The sequence below is a fragment of the Athene noctua genome, chromosome 25 (genome assembly GCF_965140245.1).
Source record: "Athene noctua chromosome 25, bAthNoc1.hap1.1, whole genome shotgun sequence".
Lineage (NCBI taxonomy): Eukaryota > Metazoa > Chordata > Aves > Strigiformes > Strigidae > Athene > Athene noctua.
The window spans coordinates 3,625,188-3,649,462 of NC_134061.1; the positions used below are offsets into that span (position 1 = coordinate 3,625,188).

The following is a 24,275-nucleotide window of genomic DNA, read 5'->3' on the forward strand; positions in this document are numbered from 1 at the left end:
GCCTGCTTTCCCCTGAGTGAACGTTTTTTAGGGTGAAGAATGAACTTAACACAAGCTAATACATTTCTCATTCCACGTTTTCAGCTCGCTACATGCTCAAAGATCATGGACTTAAATTAACTTAGTGACAGTTTTATGCTTGCACAGCAGCAGGAAGCAAGCAGGATCAGCGCAGAGTTAGTGAAACAGCAGCACCTTGGGTCAAAAAAAGGAAGTTCTGAAGTAACTGAAGGCAGAGCCCTCCCCCAGCACACTGTGGGCAGCAGGCAGCAGTACTCTGGAGTCTGACCTTACCTGTTCCATCTTGTGCCTCCACAGAGCAGCACAGGAGGAGTCCGGCACAGTCGGGACACCTTGCTGGATACACACACACTTGCCTACAGCTGCTGACCCCAAGGTAACAGCTGGGAGCATTTTTTTTTTCCCCCTCCATGAAAGCTTTATTCAGCTTGATACAAAAAACAGGGTGCTCTGCTATTGTGGATCCCCTCCGTGGTCTGAATGCTGCTGCTCTTCCTCCTCCTCTTCCTCCCCTTTGTGTTTTTCCAATTTTGCCATGAGCTCTGAAAAACAGGAAAAGGCAGAATGAGACTCTGGGTGCAGGGGCTGTCCCGCACCAAAGCCCGGTGCCCAGGTCGCGTACAACCCATCTCTGAAGAACCACAGATCACCCACTGACACAAGGGCTCAGCGGGGAGCCACCATCGCTGGCTGAGTCCAGGATCAGGTGTTCCAGTCAGACTCCATCAGTGCAGGAGGGAGCTGCCAACTGCAGCGTCAGGCAAGCTGCTGCCTCGGCTCCCGCGGTGCAGCCCCCCACCCTCACCTCAGTCACACTCCCCGAGTTCCCCACCTGGCAGGCACAGACACCCCCTTCGGACCACGGAGCCACCCAGGCCGTGATTTACCATCTCCTGGCACTACTGCTGGCAGCCGAGAGCTCTGGGCTCCAGCTCTGGGCCAGGCCTGACACAGGGAGACACCCCTGGAGCTGGTGCCTTCGCGGCTCCAGACGCGGCCAGCGCCAGCCCTCGCTCCCGCCGGTGCCGTTACCTTTCGCTGGGTTGAAGACTCCGTTGGTTTGCTTGTCACAGACGTAGCAGCGCTGGGATTTGCGATAGTGTTGGAGGGCACAACTCTCACAGAAGTAGTGCCTACACCTGTACGGAGACACAGATGCCACCGCAAGTCACCAGATACACCCACTGTGCCCAGGAGTCAGAAATTATTGACTGCTGGTCCCGGGGGCAGGCAGAAGTGAGCTGCATGCAGAGCTTCCTCCGCATCATTGTCCCCACGAGTGTTTCAGCTTTGCTTCACTGCTGTGGGGCGATGGCACAGAGCCACCAGCAAGCTCTTCCAGACACCAGGTACCCAGCCAGGGTGGGAGAGACCCGGCCGTGCGTGATGCCCACGCTGCCCCCCCTGCTGCCTCCTCATCCTTGCCAAGCTCTTGGCTTCCCCATCCTTGTTTCTCTGCTCACGCAATGCTGCGTGCCGCTTAGCGTCCAGGAGGGATGAAGGGATGAAAACAAAATCTCAAGGTTAAGGGGAAAGATGATGTCATGAGGCAGCATCTGTGGAAATCTAAAAGGTATCTGGACAACAAAGGCTTGAGATCCCCACCAAGGAGATGCTCCAGAAGCAGCTGAGAGGCTGCCCAGTTATCAGAGGATTCCCCCACCCACCAGAAAGCTGTGGCAGACAAGAAGCAGGAGCAGGTTTCACCCACCAGCCTGTGGGCAGCGTTCGTGTTTGACTCGACAGTGAATGAACTGGTGAACTGACGCTCGGCTCCTCGTGCCAGAACAGCCACTTACTTGGTGACCACGGGGTTCTTGAAGGAACTTCTGCAGATGAAGCATTTGAAAGGCATATCCTCCTCGTCGCTGCTCACCTCATAGTTCTCCTCATCTGCAGAAGAGAAAGGCAACCAGACTGGAGCAAGAGCAGAGGCAGCCAGACCAGCCCATGCGTGGGGCATGAAATATTAAATATGGAGAAAGCACAGCAGGTGGGATTAAATCTCTACTGGAAACAATAGAGCTCTGGCACCTGGGTGTTGCTGATGCCAATAACACATGTGGGACTGAGATATAATTAGGTCTAATGCGCCGGCATGTTCGCTGCTCATCTCACAGGAGCAAATTCTTTTCTACCTCACCCACTCACTGCTATAAAGAGACATATTCTCCAGCTCCCACCTATTTTTTTAAGATTTTCTTCCAAACCAGCTGCCAGCAAACTCTTTGGCTCCAACTGAATAGAGAACACCATCTTCCCCCAACTGCACAGTGGTTTGCGAGCAACACTGAGGAGCCTGAGGCCAGAGCTACAGGCACGGCAAGCGAGAAATAACGATGTGACACAGCATGAAAACATCCCACCTCCTGGGCACCTGGGGGGCAGACGGTCCCACCTCCCCCAGCTCCACACAGCTGGCTGCTGGGACCCACACAACAGCAGTGAGAGACTTTAACAGAGCCAGAGGAATTCGGTCTCTCTGGTGGCAGTCAGTGGTTACCTGAAAGCAGCAGATTTGCTCAGCACTGTCAGTGGTTACTGGCACTGAGGTTATCCTGCAGCAGAGAGTTCCACAGCTTTGGAATAAAGACTCCTTCCTGTCTAATATTAATTCAACCCATGGCCCATGCAGTTTGAGACAGCAGAGGACCCATTTCATTCTTGGTTATCCAATATCCTTAAGTCACGTCCACTTTAGGGCAAGGCAAAGGCAGGACCTGTAGCCTCACCCACCCGCAGGTTAGGCAGAGGGCGAGCAGAGGTGGTGCCGTACCATTGACTCCGTACCGGCCTTCATCCAGTTCCCGTTCGATCTGCCAGCCGTGTTTATAGTCCGAGCGGTCATGGAGGAATTTGCAGCTGTCTGAGGAGTACAAAGAAAAAGGAATTAACAGCTAGGCTGTGCGGGTTAGCGTTAACAGGACGCCTCACTCAGGGCGGCCTGAGCTTTGCCCAGCAGAAGCTGAAACCAGACTGCTTCCCATCCGCCCGTGCCCCAGGGCAGCGCCGAGCTCTGGGTGCGGGACCCCGCAGGGCTGACGGCCGGGAGGATTGTGCTCTGTGCACCACAGCGACAGCTCCAGCATTCACACACATGGGACGTGGGGCGAGGAACAGAAATCCCATCCCTCATGTGCCCCCCGGGGCCAGAATATCTGTGGGAATGGGGGACCCTCCCAGGACTCTTACAACCACTGATAAGAGGCCATCAGCCTTCAGGAGGGCCGACACAAATGACAGGAATGTTACAAAAAACCAACGTTGCAACAGCCTCACACGCCAGCTCTGCAAACTAGTGCCTGTAAAGCAGTAAGTGCACATCTCAGCACCACAAACTGGGGATCACGAGCTGCGCTGGACCCCTTTGCAGATCTGGCACAACACGTGTTCAGCTGCAGGCCAGATCCACTCACCTCCAAAGCCACAGAACCCAGTTTCTTTGTAGTCCTTGCAGATGTCGGGCTGGTAGTCCCATCGCACCGTGGCCCGCAAGTGCTCCGGAGCGCGGATGGGTCCTTTTCTGAAAGGGTGGGAGAAGGCTCAGGCCGGCTGTGCAGCTGCAGGGGAGAAGGCCCCTGGGGGCCTGGTCAGAACCAGACACCAGACTCATTAGAGAGAAGGAAACTGGCAGCAACAGCAAAGTTCAAGCCCCAAGCAGATGCCTTTGGGGATGGTGCTTGAGCTCTTCTGTGGTCCCAGTCCTCCGAGGCTCATCCCAACCTACCTGACCATTCCTGAAGAAGCATTTCCCATCGATGTGTCCTTGGGCTTCACATACTTCTGGTAGTTGTTAATACCACGGTAAATTTTATCATCTTCCTTTCCTCTCAGTTCCTGGGAAAGCAAAAAGAAAGGTGATTAAGGATCAGGAAAGCTTCATGACACCATTAGCTTTCACCACTCTGACACCAGTCTTCCTCCCTGCCTTCCTTAATACCAAGATGTCAATAAAGCCAGAAAATCCCCCTCTTTTTCAGCGTTAAATTCTTGACTTCTCAAATTTCCAGTGATGAAGAGTCAAACTCTTCCTGGTATGCAGAAGAGGATGAGTAAAGCACATGTACTCCTGCTACAGAGCACTTACAGAGCAAGGCTGACTCACCTCCTGGATTTTCTGGCTGCGCTCGAAGATGGCCTGGGCATCTTTCTCCTTCTCCGTGTCCAGTTCATACACTGCTGTGGCTCCCATGTCTTCCGGGCCAACAGGTTTCTGAAAAGCAAGAACTTGTGACAACAGTGAAGAAAAATCCTGTACAAGACAGAGAGCTCCTTGGCTACCTGAAGGGTTGGTCACAGAACAAGTACTGGACATGGCCTCCTTTACCTTCCACCGGTTTCTACTGCCCCTTAGCGCCTCCCAAGGAGAACCCCCCCATGGTGCTGACAGAGGCCAGAGTGCTGATTACCCACTGCTGCCAAGTTTTAGCCTGCAGAGCCAGGAAACACTTGTCCTTACTTTATTCCTTCATGCTCAGCTGGAAGCTGAACTCGGGTCTCCCATGTCCAACACTTTAATCATGAGAGCATCCCGCCTACACTCAGGATGTTGTGTCTGAACTTTTAACCCAGCTGTGGGTGGCTTACATTCAGTTTTAATACAATGATCTGGTTTAGATTTCTCTTTAATGGTCTGAGCAGACACCTATTCCTAGGTTTTATCAGATCTTCAGGAACAGTTGCACAGAAACCAAAGAATAATTACAGCCATCCCCAATTAAAACCAATTCCAATTTAGGTGCCAAAAGCTTTTGGAGGCCCAAAGCTGTCATCTCTTCTTGTTCTCTTCCCATTCTGCTCCAGCAAGGAGGGTCGCTGCCCCCCTTGGCAGCAGGCAAAGTGGTCAATAATTACAGCATGAGGTTATATTTGTATCAACCTCTAACGTGCCAGGGAGAGCTCAGCCTGACCCTGCAGCTCTGACTGGGGACAGTTAGGCATTATTCCCATTTTATACAGAGACACAGACAATAAGGAAATAGGTCTGAAGAGGAACATGTGTTGATACCTGCTTTTAATCCTACTTATATCCTGCCCAGGCTCATACTATTGGGCAAAACTTCACTGGATCAAATGGAAAGTTAAGAGAAAAATCTAGTGGGAAGAGCGGTTTGGGCTGTGCCCAAACCTTCACAGCTGATTTCTCCCCACTCCAGATGTTAACAGGACAACCCACCCATCAGTCCCAAGAAAACAATGACCTTGCTCTGTAGCTCCTTACTCCATCACTAATCACAAGGATAAAGATGGGAGCACCTTCTAAATCATCTTGAATTCTTTGTGAAGAAAGATGGCCTAAAACCAGAAACACGAACCCAACAGTAAGGCAAACCTGATCCAAGTGCTCCCTCTCCTGAAAATCTTGTGTGATGTTGGGCAAGTCCAGTGGCACATTGGGGTTTTAATTCCACCTCTAGGAGGGAAAGGCCAACCTTAGGTGGCTTCCTGAGGATGTGGAGGATATCAGGAGAATAAACCTAGCACACCTGCTTGTCTGTTAGGAGGGAAGGGACAGGGAGGCGCATCTATAGATAAAAATGGAGGAATGGCTAATCCTACATTTGCAGAGGCAAACTCCCTCTATCAAGTGTGGGATCTGCTAGTCCCCCACCCACCCTCACACCCCAGAACCATTCTCGCCCAGGTCTTACCGCCGACCTTGTTGATTTGTAAGTGACTCTGATGTCCTTTGATGGATCCTCATCGTCGCTGCTGCTCAGCGCGTACGCGGGTCTCTCCTTCGCGCATCTCCTGGTCTGAGGGGCAGGAAGTCAGCGGGTTGGAAGGACGGAAGGTTCCAGCGCTCTGCCCTCGGATGGAGCAGTGCCCTGCCGTGGCTCCCTTACCTTCTGGATCATGGGGTTGGGGGTCTCCCGCCGCCGCTCCTTCCGCACCACCGTGCTGCCCTCCTCACCGCTGCTCTCTGAGGGGGAAAGCCCAGGGTAAAGGTGCGCCCGGGGGCAGGACCTCGGCCCAAGTGCGGGTTCTGCTGGCAGCCTCCCCCCTCCGCGGGCCGGGGACTGCCGCGGGAAGGCGCGGGAGGCCGGCGGGACCCCCGAGGGCGGTGACACGACCCCCTTCACCCCCTCCTCCACACGGACACGGCGACGGCCGGGGAGGGCAGCGCTCCGGGGTGGCACCGGGCCCTCCTTCGCCTCCCGGGGTACCGTAACGGCCCGGCTCCCGCGCCCTACCCGGGGTCCTCCGCCAGCCCTCACCCTGCTCCTGGTCGCTGCTGGGCCGCTTGCGCCGGCCCCTGCCCGCCGCCAGACCCCGCTTCTTGAAAACGAAGCTGCAAACAGCGCCCTCGTCCGCCATCTTGCGCCGCCGCCCGCTGCCGCCGGCGGTAGAGCGGCGCCGGGGGAGGCCCGCGCAGCGCAGCGCCCCCTGCGGGCGAGGAGGACTGGGCGCCGCCAGGGGAGGGCTGCGCCCGCGGGGAGCGGCGGCCCCGGGGAGGGCGCCCCCTGCCGGCGGGGGGAGGACGCGGGCCGGGCCTGAGCTGGGCCGGGGGGGCCCGGGCGGCCGAACCCCCCCCCCCGGGGCACCCCCGGGCCGCTCCCCTCGGCACCCCCGACGCCCCGGGCCGGTCCCTCTGGCACCCCGGCTCCTGCCCCCGGCCTCTGAGCCTGGCAGCGGGGCGGACACAGTGAAGGGCGAGGGCCGCGGCCCCCCCCGTCCCCATCCCCGTTCTCCCGCCATCTCCTGCAGGCCTGGCGGCTGCTGGGGCCTTCCACATCGCCATAGCAACGGGAAAAGGAGCTGAGCCCCAGCACCCCCCTCACCCGGGCCCGCAGGCGGGGGACCCCAGGCCCTGCCCGGGCTGCGCCACCGCACATCGCCCACCGCCTCGTCCGCGCGGTGTGCGCGGGCACCTCAACACGTGTGTGTGTCCGTGTGCACGCACACGCATGTGATGTACCTGCACACGTGTGAGCGCATGAGCACGCGAGCATGCACGTGGGTCTGTGTGTGTGCACGTGTGGGTACGGGTGTGCACGTGCGAGGAGGAGCCCTGCAGGGTTTCCCGAAGCAGAGCGGCTGGGGGAAGGAGTCCTGGTGCCAGGGCAGCTCCCACGGGAGGTGGGCTCAGGCCACAGCTCTGCACCCACCCTGCATCCCCCGCGGATGGGTGCCAGGATGAGCCCCCAGCCCTCTCCTCCCCCTCCAGACCCTGTCCCCGTGGGAACTGGGGGGGTTCAGTCTGGAGAAGAGGAGGCTGAGGGGAGACCTCCTGGCCCTCTGCAACTCCCTGCCAGGAGGGGGCAGAGAGGGGGGGTGAGTCTCTGGAGCCAAGGCCCCAGCGCCAGGCCCCGAGGGAATGGCCTCAAGCTGCCCAGGGCAGGGTCAGGCTGGCTCTGAGGAAGGATTTCTGTGCAGAAGGGGCTGTTGGGCGTTGGAATGGGCTGCCCAGGGCAGGGGGGAGTCCCCGGGATCCCTGGGGGGGTTGAAGAGTCGGGCTGAGCCAGCGCTGAGGGATCTGGGGGAGTTGGGAAGGGTCAGGGGGAGGGTCATGGTTGGGCTGGAGGAGCTGCAAAGTCTCTTCCAACCGAAATGACTCTGGGGTTCTGTGACTGTGTGAAAAGGGGGCAGGTCAAGCCTGAAGACTGGACCCATTTGCCAGTGCGTTTATCCCCAGAGCACAGGGCAGCACACGGGCTCGCTGCAGGCCTCCTGCATGCCTGCCCATCTTTTGGGGCAGCGTGGTGATGCCTTGGATGCTCTTCCACTCTCCCCTGTGCCCAGATGGACACTGGCTTTTGCAGCCCTGCCAGTCTCCTGCTGTTTGATATGTATGACCATCGCGGTCGCTGGGTTTGGATCTGCTCGGCAACAGCTAATTTGACTATTGAGTCAAACTCCTCTTTTATTTGCTCTCGGTGGCAGCAAGCCTTTTCATCACAGATGCTATTTGGGCAATGCAGAGTGACAGAGGTGATAAATCATATCACCGCTGTCTCCTTGTCCAGTAAACACCGCCATAAATTCCTTAATTGCATTTTTTGTACAGGGAATTACAGACAAACTCTGCACACAAAGATCACCTGCTTCTACTGCTGGGCTTAGACTTGGGGCCATCTCCAGCCATCATTTGGCTCTTTCCAGTGGTACCACACTGTGCTGAGGAGCCCAAACATGAATATTTGTTCCTGCATCATCATTATTAAAGCTCTTCCCACCACTCCATCACATATTTTGCCTACATTTATCCCCCGCTGGAGGGGTTTGGGAGGTTAAGGCGAAGTCCTCAGAGCCACAGGGTCCCTCTGCATTTCTGCTGGCTCACAGCCATCCCGTCTTCCTTGGCTGATTTCAAACTGCCTCTGAGTTCCCTTCAGGTTTTAAGACTTAACATATTTATTCCTAACATTTTGTCCTGTTCCTAGGGAAATCCCAGCCCTCCAAACTTCAGCCACCCAGTCCCACACCCCAGGGGCAGTGCAGGGGAAGCTGCCTTTATGGTCCAGGCAGCAATTCTGCTCACCCCATGAGAACCTGTCCCTGTGGCAGATCTACCCACGGCAGCACAGCGCCGCTCCCCCGCACCGCTCATCAAACTCTCTGTGGAGTAAAACCTGGATTTCTGAAACCATTGCGCCTCAGTTTTGCCCCACTGCGGGGTGAGAAGCTGGGGGCATTGGGATCCCCCTTTCCTGCCGCTGCCTAGGAAGACCCTTTCTCTGCAAACAGTTTGCTGAGGCTGGGGGGGGTGTGAGTTTGGCTTTTGCAGACCCTGGAGGGATGGATCCTCCGGGATACTTGCAGGAAACCTTACACCAGTGTGTTGGTGCCATGCGGGGAGAGCCCAAGGCCATGTCCAAAGTCTTGAGTGAAGCCCATCTGCTTAGGCAGAACTCGGGGGGGCGAGGCTGAGCGAATTACTCCGGGGGGGGGAGGTAACTGCACACACGCTGCCGGTGGGGAGGAAAGCAGAGGCAGCGTTCTCAGGGTCGGGGGTGTTGGCAGCAGGGTTGGGGAGGCTGTGGGGGTCTGGGGGTGGCCGGGGAGAAGGAGCCCGGGAGGAGAAGGGCTGGGGAAGATTTGGGGTTAGAGGTTGGCTTCACACAAAGGAGCAAGCGGCTGGAAGACGGTTCGACGCCGAGAGCCAATCACGGCGGCAGCCCGGCGATAAAAGGGCTCGCCAGGCGGCCGGGGGAGCTCGCAGGAAGCGGCTCCCGCTCCCACAGCCCCGGCCTCGGCAGCGGGGAGAAAGGGGGCGAGGACACCCGGCCATCAGGGACGGCTGGAGAGAGCCGCCGCCGCACGGAGCCACCCGGCGGGGCGAAACCCTCCTCCTGCTCGGCATCGCCGTGCGGAGCCCAGGCATATGGTGAGAACAACGGGGCTGAGAGGCGGCTGGGCGGGAGACGACGATGGTCCCCGAGATCGGGGAGCGAGGGGGTTCATCCACCTCGGGGGTTGCCGCCCTCTGCGGCTCTGCTCTGTGGTGGGAGAGTTGGGGGAGAAAGCAAGACCGAGTGGTGGGGAGGGAGAGGCAGGAGCCCAGGGAGAAAGGGATGGAGAGGAGGGGGGAATGCAAAGACAGGGAGAGCCCCAGGAAGCAGCACCACTGGCCAGGAGCCACCCAGCAGATGGGGGGTTCATCCCCCCGGCACAGCCCCCCGAGAGGAGGTCCCACCCAGATGTGCTGGGAACTTTTTTAGCTTTGGGAGGAGGCTCGGCCGAGGTGGTCGCGGGAAGCAGATTCAGGGTGGGGGGAAAACACAAGGGGTTCTGTTCTTGGCCCTGGGTGGCCTCGCCGGGGTCAGGCGGGGGCAAGGAGACGCTGTCTGAGCTCCAGGAGCCTGCTGGGGAGCGATGCTGCTGAAGGGGGGGTGAGCACCCCGTGCCTTGCATGAGCGGGGGGGGGCAAGGGGCTGCACCCAGAGTATCATGGGGACAAGAGCAAACAGAGGCCTGTGTTTGCTGGATCCGCTCCAGCGGGTATCTTGGGGTGCAGCATTTCGGGGCTCGCCCTCCCCGTTTGGGCTGTAATTCCCTCTTTGTTGTGTGCTGCAGTACATGCCGGAGTGGGGCTGGACAGATCCATTTTATTAAGCTGATCAGAGAGAGCAGAGATGGAAGAAAACCTGTTAGATCCCAACTCCCTTATCCTCCTTCGTTAATGCCTGCTAATTCTCATCGGTGTGGCTCCTACCGCCTCATCCAGCCTGGCTTTAAACCTTTGCAGCGACAGGTCTTTCATCACTTCCCTGGGGAGGCTGTTGCACGACTGTGAGATTTAATAACAACACAAATACCCTGAGCTCTGACATAACCCTTAACAGCCAGGGATCTTCCAGGACTTCACAAAGGAGAGCAGCTCTGTTTTCATCGGGGGCGGCGTGGGGGGGTGGGAAAGGAACAGAAAAAAATGAAATTATTTGCCTGCTGTCACCCCAGAATTAGCAGCAGAGCTGGGAATCAAGCCCAGGTCTCCCGAGTCCTTGTCTGGTGGTGTAACTACTATGTTTTGAGCTAGTCTGATCTGTCTAATCCCCTTGAATCACTTGAGACCAGCTAAGCTACCTTGTAGGTCATATTTTTGATCCATTTTTTGCTGATTTTTGTTCATGGGGTGGGCATTCAGTTCAGCTGCCTGGATCATGTCTTGGGAACTGGGCTTTGTGCATCGAAGACATCATGCGAGGGCTCTTGCAGAGAAGACATCTGGTGCCCCAGCTGAGCTGTTGTGTATTTAAGGCCAGGAGTAGCACATCTGCAGCATTATTATCATAGATTACAAAATAATTGCAGGGCAACTGATCAAGCCTAGCCCGAAATGGCTCCAGCATTAACGTCTTTCTTAAATGGGAGCCCTGCACGAAGCAAATTCCCAGTGTCAGAACCAGCCTCTTGGGCATTTCAAAGTGACTGGATGCATCTTCTTTTTCATACAGCTCAAAACTAGGTTTCTGACCTTTTTTGGTCAACAAAAATCCCACGAGACTTCTCATTAGGGAAGGGAGTTCCTCTTCTGGTTTCCTTCAGCGAGTCAGTCCTGTGAGCCTACAACTACCCCCTCCAGTCCTACATAACGATGCAGGTTTTCTTTTTCTTTTCACCCATCCTCAGCTTTTGCAGGGTTGTTGTCCATTGTCTGGCATCTGCCATGTTCGCCCAGAGGTGTCTGTCTTTCACTTTCTGGTTAAGTCATTTTTATCTGCCATCTGGGGGGTGTTGCAGAGCTTACCTAGCTGTTAGCAAAAGCTCTGGGATGGAAAACATTAAATCTGGGTGAAGGGATTATTGCAATCAATATTAAGCACACTTTAGACATATTTCTCACTGCTCTGGTGTGCTGGTAACCCTCTCCATATGGCCAACTCAAGGGTTTTCAGACACAAGGAGCCTCAGCAAGTGCTTCCCCAGGGCTTGCTTCTCCCAGCACACTCATTGCTCCACCAAAATCCTGTGCCCTTGGAGAGCCCCAGATCCTATACCGGGCTGTCTGGCATCTTGGATCCTAAAAGGGAGGGTGGAGCTGAAGGCTGAAAATAGACAGGACAGCTCAAAAAGAATGATCTTTTCAGAAATTTAACCTACGAATATGATTTTGGTGGGTTTTTTGCTTTGTGGGGTTTTTTTTTATACAATCTGTGTTTGGACAGCAAACGCAGGAGGACACAGCAGCTCTTGCAGAGACCATGGGAAGTGGTTGTGCTGTGTTTTGGGGTGATCTGGAACAGAAATCCCTCCTGCTCTGGCTGTGTCTGCAGATGGTGAAACAGCAGAAGCTCTCAGGAGGGGCCCTCTCATTGCTCAAGAGATGGGCTAATCCACGCAGGAAACGCCAGTCCAAAGTCTGGTGTTTTACAGGTGATATTCCACAAGAGGAGATTAGCCAACATAACATTTACAGGTTATGTTTGGGGAAAGAGGAAATTACAGGAAATTACAGGTCCATTAATGGGAGTACAATAAAAGGTGAGTTTCTAGAATAGGTTTTGGAAGAGTAATCAAAGACATGGTGTTGGGAAGCAGAATAAAATATAGTGTGGTTTAAACACAGATCATGTCAAGTCCTTCGATATAACTGACTTTTGAAACAACAGGACCTCAGGAATCTGGATTTAAGGAAAGCACTTGTTCCAGTGCCCCAAAGAAATGATTATTTTAGGTGGAGACAGGAAAGAGGCTAGGGAAGAGACAGCAAAATGGAAGGAAGACACTTGGATCCTTCCACAAGGAGAGATCTAGGGACTGAACTTGTTAACTAACGCCTCTTTAGAAGTCAGGAGATCTGCCCATGGGGGAAAAAAAACAGATCAGCAAACAGGAACATGAGACTGGTGGCTAAAGTAGAGTTGTGCCTGAGCAGGCACCTGGGGAGATGCATCATGAAGCTGCTGTAGCCTGGAGGGACCTCCGCAAGTGGAGGGCACTGAAGAAGAAAGAGAATCTTGGATTTTTGGCAGAGGTGGCAGAGGAAGAGCACATCAGGCCAGATATTTTCAGCGGTGCCAGAGAATTATTCGTGCCAGAACACAAAGGTCTGACATCTCCTTTGGTGTGATGCATCCAGGCCAGCTCACATACTTGCAACAGGCCACCAAGGTGGCCGTAGGAACAGAGAACCTGCCTTATGAGAACAGATTAAAAGAAATCGGCTTCTCCTGCTAAAAAAGACTGATAAGGAATGTGATTGCTCCTTATGAATCCCTCTGATAGGCAAATATTATGGTGGGAGAAGAACTAGGAACGTAATGCCAGTATAACAGTAGATGGATATATGTTTATGCAGGAAAACAGAAGGTGAGGTTTCCAGGTTTATGTAAATGACTATGGAAAAACTGAAAAGGGGAGGGAAGGAGCATGAACTGCTATTTGCCTATCGTGCTTGTTTGCACCCAGTTTATATTGCACTTAATTAGTACAATGCTGCAGAGCTTCCAAGTTTTTCTCCCAGTGAAGCAGCTTTGCCTAACGCCCAACCTGAATCTCCCAACCTGTAATTTTTGGCTATTGCTGCTTGCTCTGTCATCCAGCACTGCTGAGAAGGATTTGTCTCTGCCTGGAAAAGAGGGTCCTCCCAGCAGGCTTTCTGCTCTAGCTGTCTGCTCCATCTGAGCTCCTAGCAAGACAGGAGATCCCAGGGAGCAGAGACTCCCTTCAGACCATGATTTTTAATGGATGCCATTAAACATAGCCACAGTCCGAGGAAAGGGCTGCTCTGTGCTTCAGTTTCCGCTTCTGGAATATGGATGAATCCCATCAGCATCCTCCTGCCCCCTTGCTGAGAGGCAGGGGCTGGGGACCAGCCCGGTCCCCCTTGGCCTTGATCCTTCCCGGGCCGTGCACCTCCTCCTCAGGGGAGGCAAGCTGAGGCAGGGACGAAGGTGGGAGAGCAGAGCGGGTGGGCAGGGGCTTCCCTTGGGCTCCCTCCTCTCTTGTGCGGGTCCTCCATTGTTGCCCTGACAAAGGCAGCCCTGTTCCTCCCCACAACTATTCCTTGTCAGCATCCCTCAGCATTTCGGCTGCAGATTTCCTGCCCACTGGCAGCCTTTCAAGAGGCAGCCCGGGCTCAGAACGTGGATGGAAAACGGATTAGTGGGGCAGGCTGGTGGAAGGTAGCTCTGTGCAGTGGGGTGCAGGCAGGGACAGGTCCCTGTGGTGGGGCTGCTCTCCAGAAACCTGATGAACAGAGTAGTGGTGTCTGCAGAATTGGTCTGGCTGCTCCTCCCTGGAGTCCAACCTGTGTCAAGCCAGCAGGGACCTGCCCTGGGTCCCAAATACTGGTGAGGTCAAGTGGTTGGCTCAAAGCCACACAAGGAGCCAAGATCTGAAGCTGACTTAAGGTCTTTCATGGCTAGAGCTTCCGTCACCCCCCACAAACTGCATCTTGCTCTCTCTACACTTGAGAAGCTGAAGCAGCACTGGGGACTCTGTGCCCCCTTCCCTGGTGGTGCCGAGCCCGGTTCTGGTGCTGGCCCCTTGGACGCTGACTCTGCACCATACTTTGTTTCATGGTGTGGACTGGCTGTGAGGCCCCAAGGCTGTGGAAACAGGGACCAGCTGGGCAGTGAGCTGGGTGATCCCCAGAGAGGCTCTTCCAGCTCCTCTTCACCTCCTCCCCACGCAGCCCTGCTGAGACAGACCATGGACTGAGCTGGCCCTGGAGCCGGAGGGTCAGCGGCCATCCCGGGTGTGTCGGCTGCACAAATCCTGCACATGATCTCGGGGACATCAGTCCCCACAGCAATCGGCTTAGCCCACAGTTTCCTGGGGGAGAGGCTAGACAGCCTCTCCGAGGTGTTGAGCCCCTGCCCGTGCCTCGCCGTGCTGCCGGGGATACTCCGTGTCCTCTCAGGATGGAGGAGGAAGGGGCCTGGATCCCCCACGCTGTGCTTTGCCTTTGGGAAAGCCTCTCGCAATGGTGCAGTGATCCCAGCAGTAAACATACACTTCACAGGGCTGCTAATGGGAACCATATGGCAGAAAGGGGCCTCTCACCCTCCGCAGTCACGCTGCTTTCCTGTGCCGGAAGCCCATCGGCTTTCGGAGAGGCCATTAGGCAGCGCCGGGCTGGGGCCCGCTGGGAGCAGGCTGGCTTGGCACCGAGGGCGGCCCAGCCGGCCCCACCGGGGGGGGGAAGGGGGAAAAGGCTCCCTGCACCCATCCTGGCTGTGCAAACACAATGCTTCATGGGGAGTTTCTTTGAGGGGCCACCCCAGATGCTTCCCTCTCCCTACATCTGCCTGCAGGGTCAGGCAGGAAGGTGAGATGGGCCGGGGAGGCTGCTAGGCAAAAGCTCTGCGGCCAAGTTCTGGGATGAATGCTGCCTTCCTCACCCCAAACTGCACCCCTAAAAGCTGTAGCACCTCTCTAGCTGCTCTCACACAGCAGCAGGCACCACGCCCCCTGCAGATACCAGCTCCAACCCCAGGGTCCTGAGTTGAACACCAACCTGTTGAGATCACCAAAGAAAGCCCCCGGAGCAGAAGCAGCAGCTGTGGGTGATGATCTGGGCAGGCAGAGCTCAGCTCAGGCACCGAGTGCAAGCTGCTGGCTGTGGTGCCATGTCTCTGGAGCACATCGAGATCCACCTCGCTCTGTGCCTGCCATGCTATGGCCACCAGTGCTGGCATCAGAAGCTGTTCAGTCTCCCTGGGTAGATGGCACAAGCACAGATCCCTTGGAGAAAGGGGGTTTTTGACCACATCAGCCATCAGTTGCTCGCAGGAGGGGCAGGAAGAACAGAGGCTGTAAGGCAAAAAGGTTCTCACTTTGTCCTGAGTCAGACACCTGAAATGGCTGGCTGCATGACCAGGAGAGGTCTGTCCTCAGGCCTGCTCTTCCAGGGCCGCACAGAGGGCTAAGAGCCTTAGGGAACAGAGTTTTGGACCTGGCTTCCTTGCTTTGTCACAGATGCCCTCTGTGCTCCTCAGAAAACCAGCAAGCACCCCTTGTGTGCTGGAGGGTTGCCCCAGCAATTGTGAAGGCTTTGTAACATCCATGTGGCAGCATGTCCTTAAGCAAAGCCTGTGCCACTGGGGTTCCTCCGCTCACGGAGGCTTGTGTTGACTGCCTTGGGCTCAAATCCCAACCTGTGCAGACTAATGCCTCCTTAGAAGAGCAATGACAGCAGCTGAGAGGCTCCTAGAAACCCTCCTGCAGTTTCTAACTTCATCTGTTTCCCTTATCGCTTCAGCACACCCTTCCCCTTTGAGATTTCTACCCTGTCCTTTGGCAGGAAGGACATTTAGCAACTTCTACTCACATGTCTGTTGGGCAGCTACACCAAGGGGACCTCTCATTTGAAACGAAGTCTGGGCGAGTGTGGGCACCAGGCTGCAAGCGGGGTACGTACATGGAGGGGCAGAGGGATGTTAAGAGGAAGGAGACCTGGGCTGGATGGAGAACATCAAACCATGGGGTAGGGTAAGTGGGGTGGCATTGAAGGGAACAAGGTTTGGGGACAAGGGAAGCAAAGAAACAAATAGTAGGTGGAAGGAGCCAGGGAGCTTATGGGGAAGGGCAAGAGGGGGATGATGGAGAGACTGGGAAAACTGAGGGAAGGAATGTGGCTGGGGTAGGGAAGGAAGATGAGCTGTGAGGGAAGAGGAAGGGAAGCTGGGTGTGGAGAAATGTTTGTGGCAAAGGCCGGGGAGAAGGTGAAAGGCAGGTGAAAAGAGAGGGGGTTGTGCATCCACATCAGAGGCGTGTGTGGGGTAGGGACGCCAAGTTTTCTGTGTTCCTCAGGCTCCCCTCAGGGTCTGCGCTGGGCTGTAGGCACCGTACAGACCCTGGAGACATGAGAGGGAAGGTCCTGTCCCAGGGAACGGGGGGGCAGAGAGGGGCTGTGGGCTTGGGCCATGTGCCCCTGCTGCTGGGGCTGCTCCTCGGCCAGCTCTGCCCCGACCCCCAGCACACACCGCCCGCGTGCTGCCATCACCGCTCTGCGAGCAGGAAATAACAAGCAAACCGCAGAGGAGGGGAAATGATTTAAGGTAAAATAGGAGTCGTATTCTCAGACGAGGCTGTGAAACGTTTACAACAAGGGCTGTCCAGCCCCCCAGGGCTGTGAAGGGGGAGCCCAGCTCACCTGCCACTCCTCAGGACCTGGAGCAAAGGTCTCTCAACTCTGAAAGCAGCCACTAATTTTGGGTGCTTTGCTGGGCGCGACACAAGCCTGGTGTCATCTCCTGGGTGTTGGCACTTTTTAGGGAGACAAAGAGCGCCCAAAACCCAGGGCATGTTTGCAAATGTTACTGTGAGATTGGCATGGCAGAAATATCCCCTGACCCAAACCCCCCACTTTGGCATATCTGCTACCCGGGGGCTTTCTCAGGGTCTACCCTAGTCCTTGGGCAGCAGGAAAGTTTTTGGGGTGGCAATATGAGGATGAGAGGTATCAGCAGGAGAGGAAAGCAGCCCCAGACAGGAGTGGGGGTGCTGGTTTGCCAGCCCCCAGCACATTCCCATCACTGCAGAGCTGCACAGCTCCTCCTTCACCATCCTATTCCCTGCTCTGCTCCTCCCTCGGCATCATTTGCTCAACCCCATATCTCTGTCTTGCCTATGCAAAACAGAACTCACCAAGCCTGACCTTTTATGGGTGTTTTGAAGGTAAGGCACGATGGGGAAAAACCCCTGAGGATCTGTCAGTGCCTTTTCAACTAATTTTTACCAAAAGGGGTGATTTGCAATGCTGGTGTTTTTTTTTCTGTGCTGCATTAAAACTGGTCCAAGACCTGTCAAACTCATCCTCCTGGGCACTCAGCACATCACACAGAGGCCACAGCTTACTGGTCTCAGCCTAAAGGCAACATGGGCTCCCTAGAGAAGACAAAATCCCTGTCACTTGCTTTGCTGAGCTGTGATCCGCTCTGTTCAGCAAGGCTTTTCTGGGCTAAAATTAGACCAAAATCACAGTCCTTGTTCTAGCAATACTGGTCCTTCAGTGGCTACATCAGGGAAACACTGGGCACTGGTTTCACTGCCTCGGCAGGACAGTAGCTCTGCCTGGGAGTCGTAGCCTTGCTGCTAATGGCTTGGCCACTGCCTGGCAATTGCCTTCCATGTGTGGGTTTGGAGCAGAAGCTACCACATCACATCACCTTCTGCTCGTGTTTCCAGCAGCCCTCTCCCATCCTAGCTCGATATCTTCGTATGTGACTAGGAGTTGAGCTACTGAGCTCTAGCTCAGTGCCCCAGATCAACTGCCAGCTTCCTAAAACTGAGCAGCATTCCAGACCTGCATCTCCTGTCTGCCAGTCCAGTCTGGTGTGAGGGATCTCTTGGATGCCTCAAGAAATCCCTAGACCAGAGAGGCTGCACTGACCCCATGGAGGAAGCTGTGGGCATGCTGCTGTCATGCACCAGCTCCTGCAGAGCTGTGCAGCTGTGGTGTTTGGGGTGATGAAACCAGCCACACTCCTGTTGACATTTCCTTTCCAGGTGTTGCAAGAGGTTTGTCTTATACGCCTCCCCAGGGAACATCAGCCCACAGACTTCAAGCTCAGGATTAAACAGACAGAGGAGGGGAAGGAACCATGTTCCAGGCTGCAGGACCTGCCAGCCCACCCCCAACTCATGTACGTAGCATCCCTTGCGGTTTGTATGGGAATTTCAAATCGTGTTTTGTTTCTCAGGGATGGAGGGTTGTGTACAGAAGCTGTATTCTGGACCTGACATTTTAGGGTGATCAAAGGCACAGTCACTGCTACTCAAACAACATAACTGGGGATAGGAATGTTCCAGCAGAAGGTGCTGTTTGCTGAGCACATTGCAACACCAGCGTCCAGGCTCTGGTCCATACAGAGCTGCTCACCCTGCTCTTGTCTCGAGTTGCGTCTGTTTGTTTGTGTTTCCATGGCTTTCTGTGATCACAATGGAGAGCATGCAAGCTGCTTAGCACTGGACTGATTGGAGATGGAAAAACATAAAGGCTCAAGAACATCTCCTGCTGGGACAGGATATGGCCCTTCCCCAGGGGAGGATATATCAGATATGAAATAGATAGTGTGCCTGATCGGAGCCAGAAGGCTCTGAGAAGTGACGAGCAACGGAGGATTGCCTGTAGCCTTGGGAACGGATGTATTCCAGCTCCAAAGAGGCAGCGTTTTCCTTAGCTCTGGTCAGCTGAGCCTGGAAACCATCTATTAAATCCTAACCCCAGGAGAGCACCTGCGGTTGTTTTACCAGTGCCGAGGGATGCAACTGGTTTTACACAGCCTGAGTGTCCTCGCTGCCCATGTCCCTCTGTTGACTTTGGCTTACTCCTCCAGCCTTGTGGGAGTGAGAGAAAAATCACGTCCCTGACCCCAGTCAATGAGAGCAGCTGGGAAACGTCTGAAGAGGCAGCTCAGCGAAGTGAGAGTTTCCTGTGCGTCTCTTAGACAAACTGTTTCCAAAAATACAAAGGAGAAACGATGGGGAAAGACAAGGCAGGAGGAACAGGGATGGAAGATCAGTCTGGGGGCAAAGAGAAAGGGCAGGCTGGCCAGGCAGAGCCAAACCAGCAGCAAGAGGCAGGACAAGGAGGCAGTGGGGTGATGTTCTGGGGTCACACTGCTCAGCCTTGGGAGCAAACAGCACAGAGGGTGAGCCAGTCTGGGGTAAAACAGTCCTGGCCAGTCCACTGTGCTAAAAGTATATTTACCCCTTTAATCCTGGCTGTTTGAAAGAAGAAAGGGGCATTTTCATCAGTACAAAGGCAGAGTAAAATCCTTGCAGGTGGCTGACTGGCACCCAGTGGGTGCCTGTGCAAACATCCAGCTTGGGGAGGGGGCAGGACTGCAGGGCTGCTCAGTGGGGCAAGCAAAGGGGAGGAGAGGGAGATGATCTGGGAGGAGTTGTTACCGCTGCGGAGGGGAGAGCGTGCACTGAGACACTGCTCTGCAATCCTGGGGCAGAGCTACAGGCACCTCAGTGTTTGGATCTCTCTGCCCTGTTGCAGTTTCAGGGTCTGAGTAACATCTGCCCCCACCAAGGCGCAGAACACCACGGAACATGTCTTCAGCTCTGCCCCCCGCCCATCCTCCACGCCGAGCCTGCAGGGACTCGAAGGCTTTTCTGTCTCATCTACAGCGCAGGCGTTTCCTGTGCAGCGCAGCAGCGCGACGGGCTGATAACGGGGCGAGCGGAGAAACTCAGGAACAAAACATCCGCTGAGGGGAACCAGCACAACGCGCTCCGTGAGAGCGAGGGGCACCCCAGTTATACCCCAGAGGAACTGGCAGTCTATCACCTCCCAACTGCAGGCAAAGACCCACAGTGGCAGCGTTGCTAGAGCCTTGTGCACCTCCAGCAAGAGAAGGTTAATCATCACTCTCCAGCCCTGTGGGGTAAAGTGTTGGCTGGAAGGAGCATGAGCAGCATCTACACCAAAGCAGAGCTGCTGTTAGTAGGTGCCAGTGCAGGTCACAGCAAGAGTTTTGCCAAGAGCTTGTGCTTCAGCAGCTTTGCAAAGCCCTTTCCCCCTCTTTGCCTGCGCCAGGTCCAAACTGTCCCCCAGGGACGTGGAAGCAGGGCTTCCCTGCTCTGCTGTTGGTATTCCTGGGAGGAAATGCCAACCCTCTACGGTCCAAGACACACATGGTGCCTGCACTGGGTGGCCAAGGACAGTAACTGATGTCTGCAGGCGGTGAGAGCTGCTCATCACTGGCTGCTGGGAGCCAGGGAGGGTTGTCACCGTGGGGCTGGGCTCTGCAGTGCCTACGCTGTGACATCTCCTGGATCGGTGCTTGGGTGCTGCCACCACAAAAGAGGTCAGCTAGACCTCAGCCATGGAAGAAGCAAAGCCATGACACTCTCCTATGTCCGAGAGAGAGGCCTCAGTGAGCAGTGCTGGATGAGAGCTGGCTGCTCTGACCCCAGGGCCCCAGCCAAGTCCCACAGCCTCCTGGTGCCTAGTTCCCTCTCTGCAACATGTAAATGGCTTCTTTTTTTTAATTTTCCTCTCTTCCTTCTCCTCTCTTTGGGAATAGCACCACAGTGCAGGAAGTCACTCGCACCCAAGGACCTGATGGGGGTAATGGCCTCTAGGCAAGTGAGTTCAGATGGTCGTCGTGTGCCCGTGACAGCCAGGCAGAGGCTGCTGGCGAGCCCCGAGGTCCTGCAGCTCAGCTGCCTGCACCGATCCTCTGCTGCTCCTCCTTAAGCACAACTCAGCGCCAGGCTTGTCAGTCCAGGCTCTCATTTTGATTTCTCCTTCCCTTCTTAGGAGGCAAAGAACAACTCAGGAGGCAGCACGGTGCAGCGCTCCAAGGTACCTGCAATTTTACCACATCCTACTGATTCATGGCGAGGGGGGAAGGACTGACAGCCTGAGGCCCAGCATCAGTGGAACGGTACAGGGAGTGTGAGGGGAGATGGGGCTGTTTCATGCCAACCAGTGCTCCAGCAAACGGCAGCATGGATGTTAGGGAAGAGGGCTGTGGTGGGAGCCAGGCACCGGATCCCCCAAACCCCTTCCTCACTCTCTCTCCCTTTGGTGTCCCCTTGCCCAGTCCTTCAGCCTGAAGGCACAAGTGAAGGAGATGTGCACTGCCTGCCAGAAAACCGTCTATCCCATGGAGCGGCTGGTGGCGGATAAATTTGTCTTCCACAACGCCTGCTTCTGCTGCAAGCACTGCCACACCAAGCTCAGGTGAGCGGGGCCGGGACGCTGCCGTGGTGCTTGCCGACATCGAGGCGGGTGGGTGTCACTGCGGCTCTGCATAGCCTGGGGGGGGAGGCCCTTCCAAACAGCACCCCCCCCAACCCATCGCAGCCCCTCTTCTTGTCAGGTAGCTAAAGACCCCCAGCCCACTCATCACAGCAAAAAAAAATGGCTGATCTGTCCACCTGCTCCCAAGTCTCAGCTAAATCCCACCGGGTATGGAAGAAGAGCTTTTTTTCCCCTCAAGAGCAGCCCCAAGGTAACACGGAGCTGAGCCAGAGCTTCCTCCTAGATGACACAGAGCCAAGGCTGAGCTGCCCTGCGGGACCCCCCTCCCACTTTACAGACCTTTAATGCTGCTCACAGCAGCCCTTGAGCTGGCTGGAGGGAGGAGTTGGCCCTTTCTAAGGGTCTCCTCCTGCATGTTCCCTCCTCCTTCCTCCCCTGTCCCGGTGTCCCCAAGCCTCACACGCTCCCTGCCACCCTGCAGCTGAGTCCCCACGCCCAGCTAATCCTGCCCTACTTCCCCAGCCTGGGCAGCTACGCGGCACTCCACGGGGAATTCTACTGCAAGCCCCACTTCCAGCAGCTCTTCAAGAGTAAAGGCAACTACGACGAGGGCTTTGGGCGCAAGCAGCACAAGGAGCTGTGGGTGCACAAGGAAGTGGAGAGCGGGACCAAGTCAGCGTGAGCGGGGCCAGCCCACCTTTCCCTGGAGCCCAGCAGAGACTGCACGGAGCAGTGCTGAGCCGGGGGCTAACTGAGCTGATGTAAAGCAGAAGGGACCCTGTGAGCAGTGAGGGAGGCAGCCCAGCCCTCTTTGGAGGATGCTTAGAGGGAACCTACAGGCCATAAGGACAGGGCAGAGGTAACCGGGGTAGAGCCCCCAGACCTGAAGCTCTCTGCAAGCCCCTCTCCCTGATGAGATCAGACCAGAAGCACTTGACCCCAGGGGAAGCCCAGCCCCGTTCACAAGTTTCAGGCCTGCTACCATGGAAAAGGAGATGATTTGGGGGCTTAACCTAGCCTGTAAGTCACAGCAGAGCACCCAGCTCCTGCCACACCAATCCTGCCTTGCTGGGGCTCTGAATAAGGAGGGTCCTTGGTTTACATCAGCTCAGTTCAGCTGGGATTGTTCAGCCTTAAGGATGTTGCCCTGCGACTGTTTAACAGTGTCTCTCTTTTTTATATTTGCCTTTGATTGGTACGTTCTGCGCTGGAGCCTGGCACGGCAGCTTCACGCGTGACACTGCGCCATGCGCTCTTTTATTTTTGTAATACAAGGTTTCCGAGCCTTCGCTGTCTTGTCCTGTGTTCCCAGGGGCCCGGGGAGGTGGGAGCAGTGGTCAGGTCTGCCAGTTACTGCCCAGTTACTGTGGAAAGAGTGTCTCTCTGCTCATGCAGGATCAACTGAGGCAGACTGGCCTTTTGGGGACTGAACCCAGGATTTCAAATTGCATGTCAGCATTACAGAATCCCAGAATCATCTGGGTTGGAAAAGCCCTTGCAGCTCCTCCAGCCCAACCATGAACCTCACCCTGACCCTTCCCAACTCCCCCAGATCCCTCAGCGCTGGCTCAGCCCGACTCTTCAACCCCCCCAGGGATCCCGGGGACTCCCCCCTGCCCTGGGCAGCCCATTCCAACGCCCAACAGCCCCTTCTGCACAGAAATCCTTCCTCAGAGCCAGCCTGACCCTGCCCTGGGCAGCTTGAGGCCATTCCCTCGGGGCCTGGCGCTGGGGCCTTGGCTCCAGAGACTCACCCCCCCTCTCTGCCCCCTCCTGGCAGGGAGTTGCAGAGGGCCAGGAGGTCTCCCCTCAGCCTCCTCTTCTCCAGACTGAACCCCCCCAGTTCCCCCAGCCGCTCCCCAGCAGACCTGTGCTCCAGACTCTGCCCCAGCTCCGTTGCCCTTCTCTGGCCACGCTCGAGTCATTCAATGGCCTTTTTGGGGCGAGGGGCCCAACACTGAACCCCCTCAGCGAGGGGCGGCCTCACCAGTGCCGAGCCCAGGGCTCAGATCCCTTCCCTGTCCCTGCTGGCCACGCCAGTGCTGACACAAGCCAGGATGCCATTGGCCTTCTTGGCCACCTGGGCACACTGCTGGCTCCTGTTCAGCTGGCTATCGATCAACCCCCCCCAGATCACTCTCTGACTTCTCTTCTGAACGGCCCTGTGAGCTACACACCCAGCTGTAACCACACACCAGCTCCCACACGAAGCCCGGACCACCCTCAAAGGGAACTCACTATCCTGTGAATTAGATCTACCCTGTTGCTCCGCATATTATTTTGTGGCTTACTCGCTTCCCCCTCCCTATCAATAAACCTTGTGCCCTGCCTCCACGAGCAGGTGCTGGCTCAATTCCCCCTGCAGCCAGCGTGGTGGGCAGGACGGGCAGCAGAGCTGGGCTGGCTGCTGCAGCACAGGCTCTGGTTTGGATCAACCCCATCTGCTGAGTTGTGACATTTTGGAGAGCACAGTCCATACAAATGAATGAGTCTGACAAGACCTGTGAGGCTGGTGAGCCTAATGCAGGGAAATCAGGGAAAGCAGGTCAGTCTGTTTTTAATTATTATTTACCTCCTTCCTTCACACACGATTTGCAAGACTAGCTTGAAAGTGTAAGCATTCAGGAATGCCACATCTTTCAAATGCTACAGGAATTAGGCTTTTCAGAGCCCACACAGCTGAGCAACAGCCTTTGATATCAACAGCATGAGCCCCTAATTCCATCACTGACTGATAACATCATCTCCCACTGAGCACGTCCCGTCTGGGAGAATCCAGACGCAGCCGTGAAAACAGGAGCTAAGGATCGAAGAGGGGAAAAAGATGGGTATGGGTAGTCCATAGGAGTTGCAGGAAGAAGAGATGGTCTGTAGAGAGATGAGCTCTTAACCCAGGCACTGTCCTCCCTCAGTGAAAGTCCTCCGGGGACTCAGGGTGTGCACCAGCAGCCAGGCAGCATCTCCACCACTCTCCTTTGTGGGCAAAGCTGGGTGCCCTCACACCTCATCTCAGGGAAGATACATGCCGGATGACCTCAGGAGCCTGATGTCCCTCCTGTCGGACAGGTTATTTCTCCTTTTTAGTGAGGGGCTTTATAAAGGGCAGGTCTGTCAGCACTACTGGGTGGGGACTGTTTACAGA

At 55.7% G+C, this 24,275-nt stretch overlaps 2 protein-coding genes across 4 annotated transcripts; one reads left to right on the forward strand and one right to left on the reverse strand.

Annotated features, from left to right (window-relative positions):
• Window positions 1–88: 88 nt before the first annotated feature.
• LOC141970250 (E3 ubiquitin-protein ligase RNF113A-like) lies at window positions 89–6,342 on the reverse strand. Of its 3 annotated transcripts, XR_012635164.1 has the most exons (11): window positions 6,240–6,342; window positions 5,868–5,944; window positions 5,673–5,777; window positions 4,127–4,234; window positions 3,749–3,858; window positions 3,438–3,544; window positions 2,798–2,887; window positions 1,821–1,914; window positions 1,054–1,160; window positions 295–563; window positions 95–195 (listed from the first exon to the last, which is right to left on the reverse strand). XR_012635164.1 is itself a non-coding variant. In XM_074926706.1 (10 exons), exons 1-10 carry the CDS (start codon window positions 6,337–6,339, stop codon window positions 475–477), a joined length of 993 nt encoding a protein of 330 aa, XP_074782807.1. In that variant the 5' UTR covers window position 6,340; the 3' UTR covers window positions 89–474. The 3 variants fall into 3 exon arrangements, 2 of the variants coding, with proteins under 2 accessions (XP_074782807.1, XP_074782806.1); XM_074926706.1 differs by having other exon boundaries at window positions 89–563; window positions 5,868–5,940; window positions 6,230–6,340; XM_074926705.1 differs by having other exon boundaries at window positions 91–563.
• A 2,711-nt stretch (window positions 6,343–9,053) lies between these two features.
• Window positions 9,054–22,422, forward strand: LIMD2 (LIM domain containing 2). The gene is made up of 5 exons (XM_074926729.1): window positions 9,054–9,349; window positions 17,920–18,056; window positions 20,687–20,731; window positions 20,973–21,112; window positions 21,656–22,422. The coding sequence occupies exons 2-5, from the start codon at window positions 18,015–18,017 to the stop codon at window positions 21,813–21,815; spliced, it is 387 nt and encodes a 128-aa protein (XP_074782830.1). The 5' UTR covers window positions 9,054–9,349; window positions 17,920–18,014; the 3' UTR covers window positions 21,816–22,422.
• The last annotated feature ends 1,853 nt before the right edge of the window (window positions 22,423–24,275 follow it).

What these genes read in the sequence shown, in the direction of transcription:
- LOC141970250 (XM_074926706.1), bottom strand. Translation starts at nt 6,339, where the DNA reads ATGGCGGACGAGGGCGCTGTTTGCAGCTTCGTTTTCAAGAAGCGGGGT. An exon ending in GCTTCTTCAGGAATGGTCAG is followed by an intron (nt 3,545 to 3,748) that starts GTAGGTTGGGAT and finishes CCACCCTTTCAG; the next exon opens with AAAAGGACCCATCCGCGCTC. An exon ending in AGTCTTCAACCCAGCGAAAG is followed by an intron (nt 564 to 1,053) that starts GTAACGGCACCG and finishes CCTGTTTTTCAG; the next exon opens with AGCTCATGGCAAAATTGGAA.
- LIMD2 (XM_074926729.1), top strand. Translation starts at nt 18,015, where the DNA reads ATGTTCCAGGCTGCAGGACCTGCCAGCCCACCCCCAACTCAT. An exon ending in CCAGCCCACCCCCAACTCAT is followed by an intron (nt 18,057 to 20,686) that starts GTACGTAGCATC and finishes TTCCCTTCTTAG; the next exon opens with GAGGCAAAGAACAACTCAGG. An exon ending in GCACGGTGCAGCGCTCCAAG is followed by an intron (nt 20,732 to 20,972) that starts GTACCTGCAATT and finishes CCCCTTGCCCAG; the next exon opens with TCCTTCAGCCTGAAGGCACA.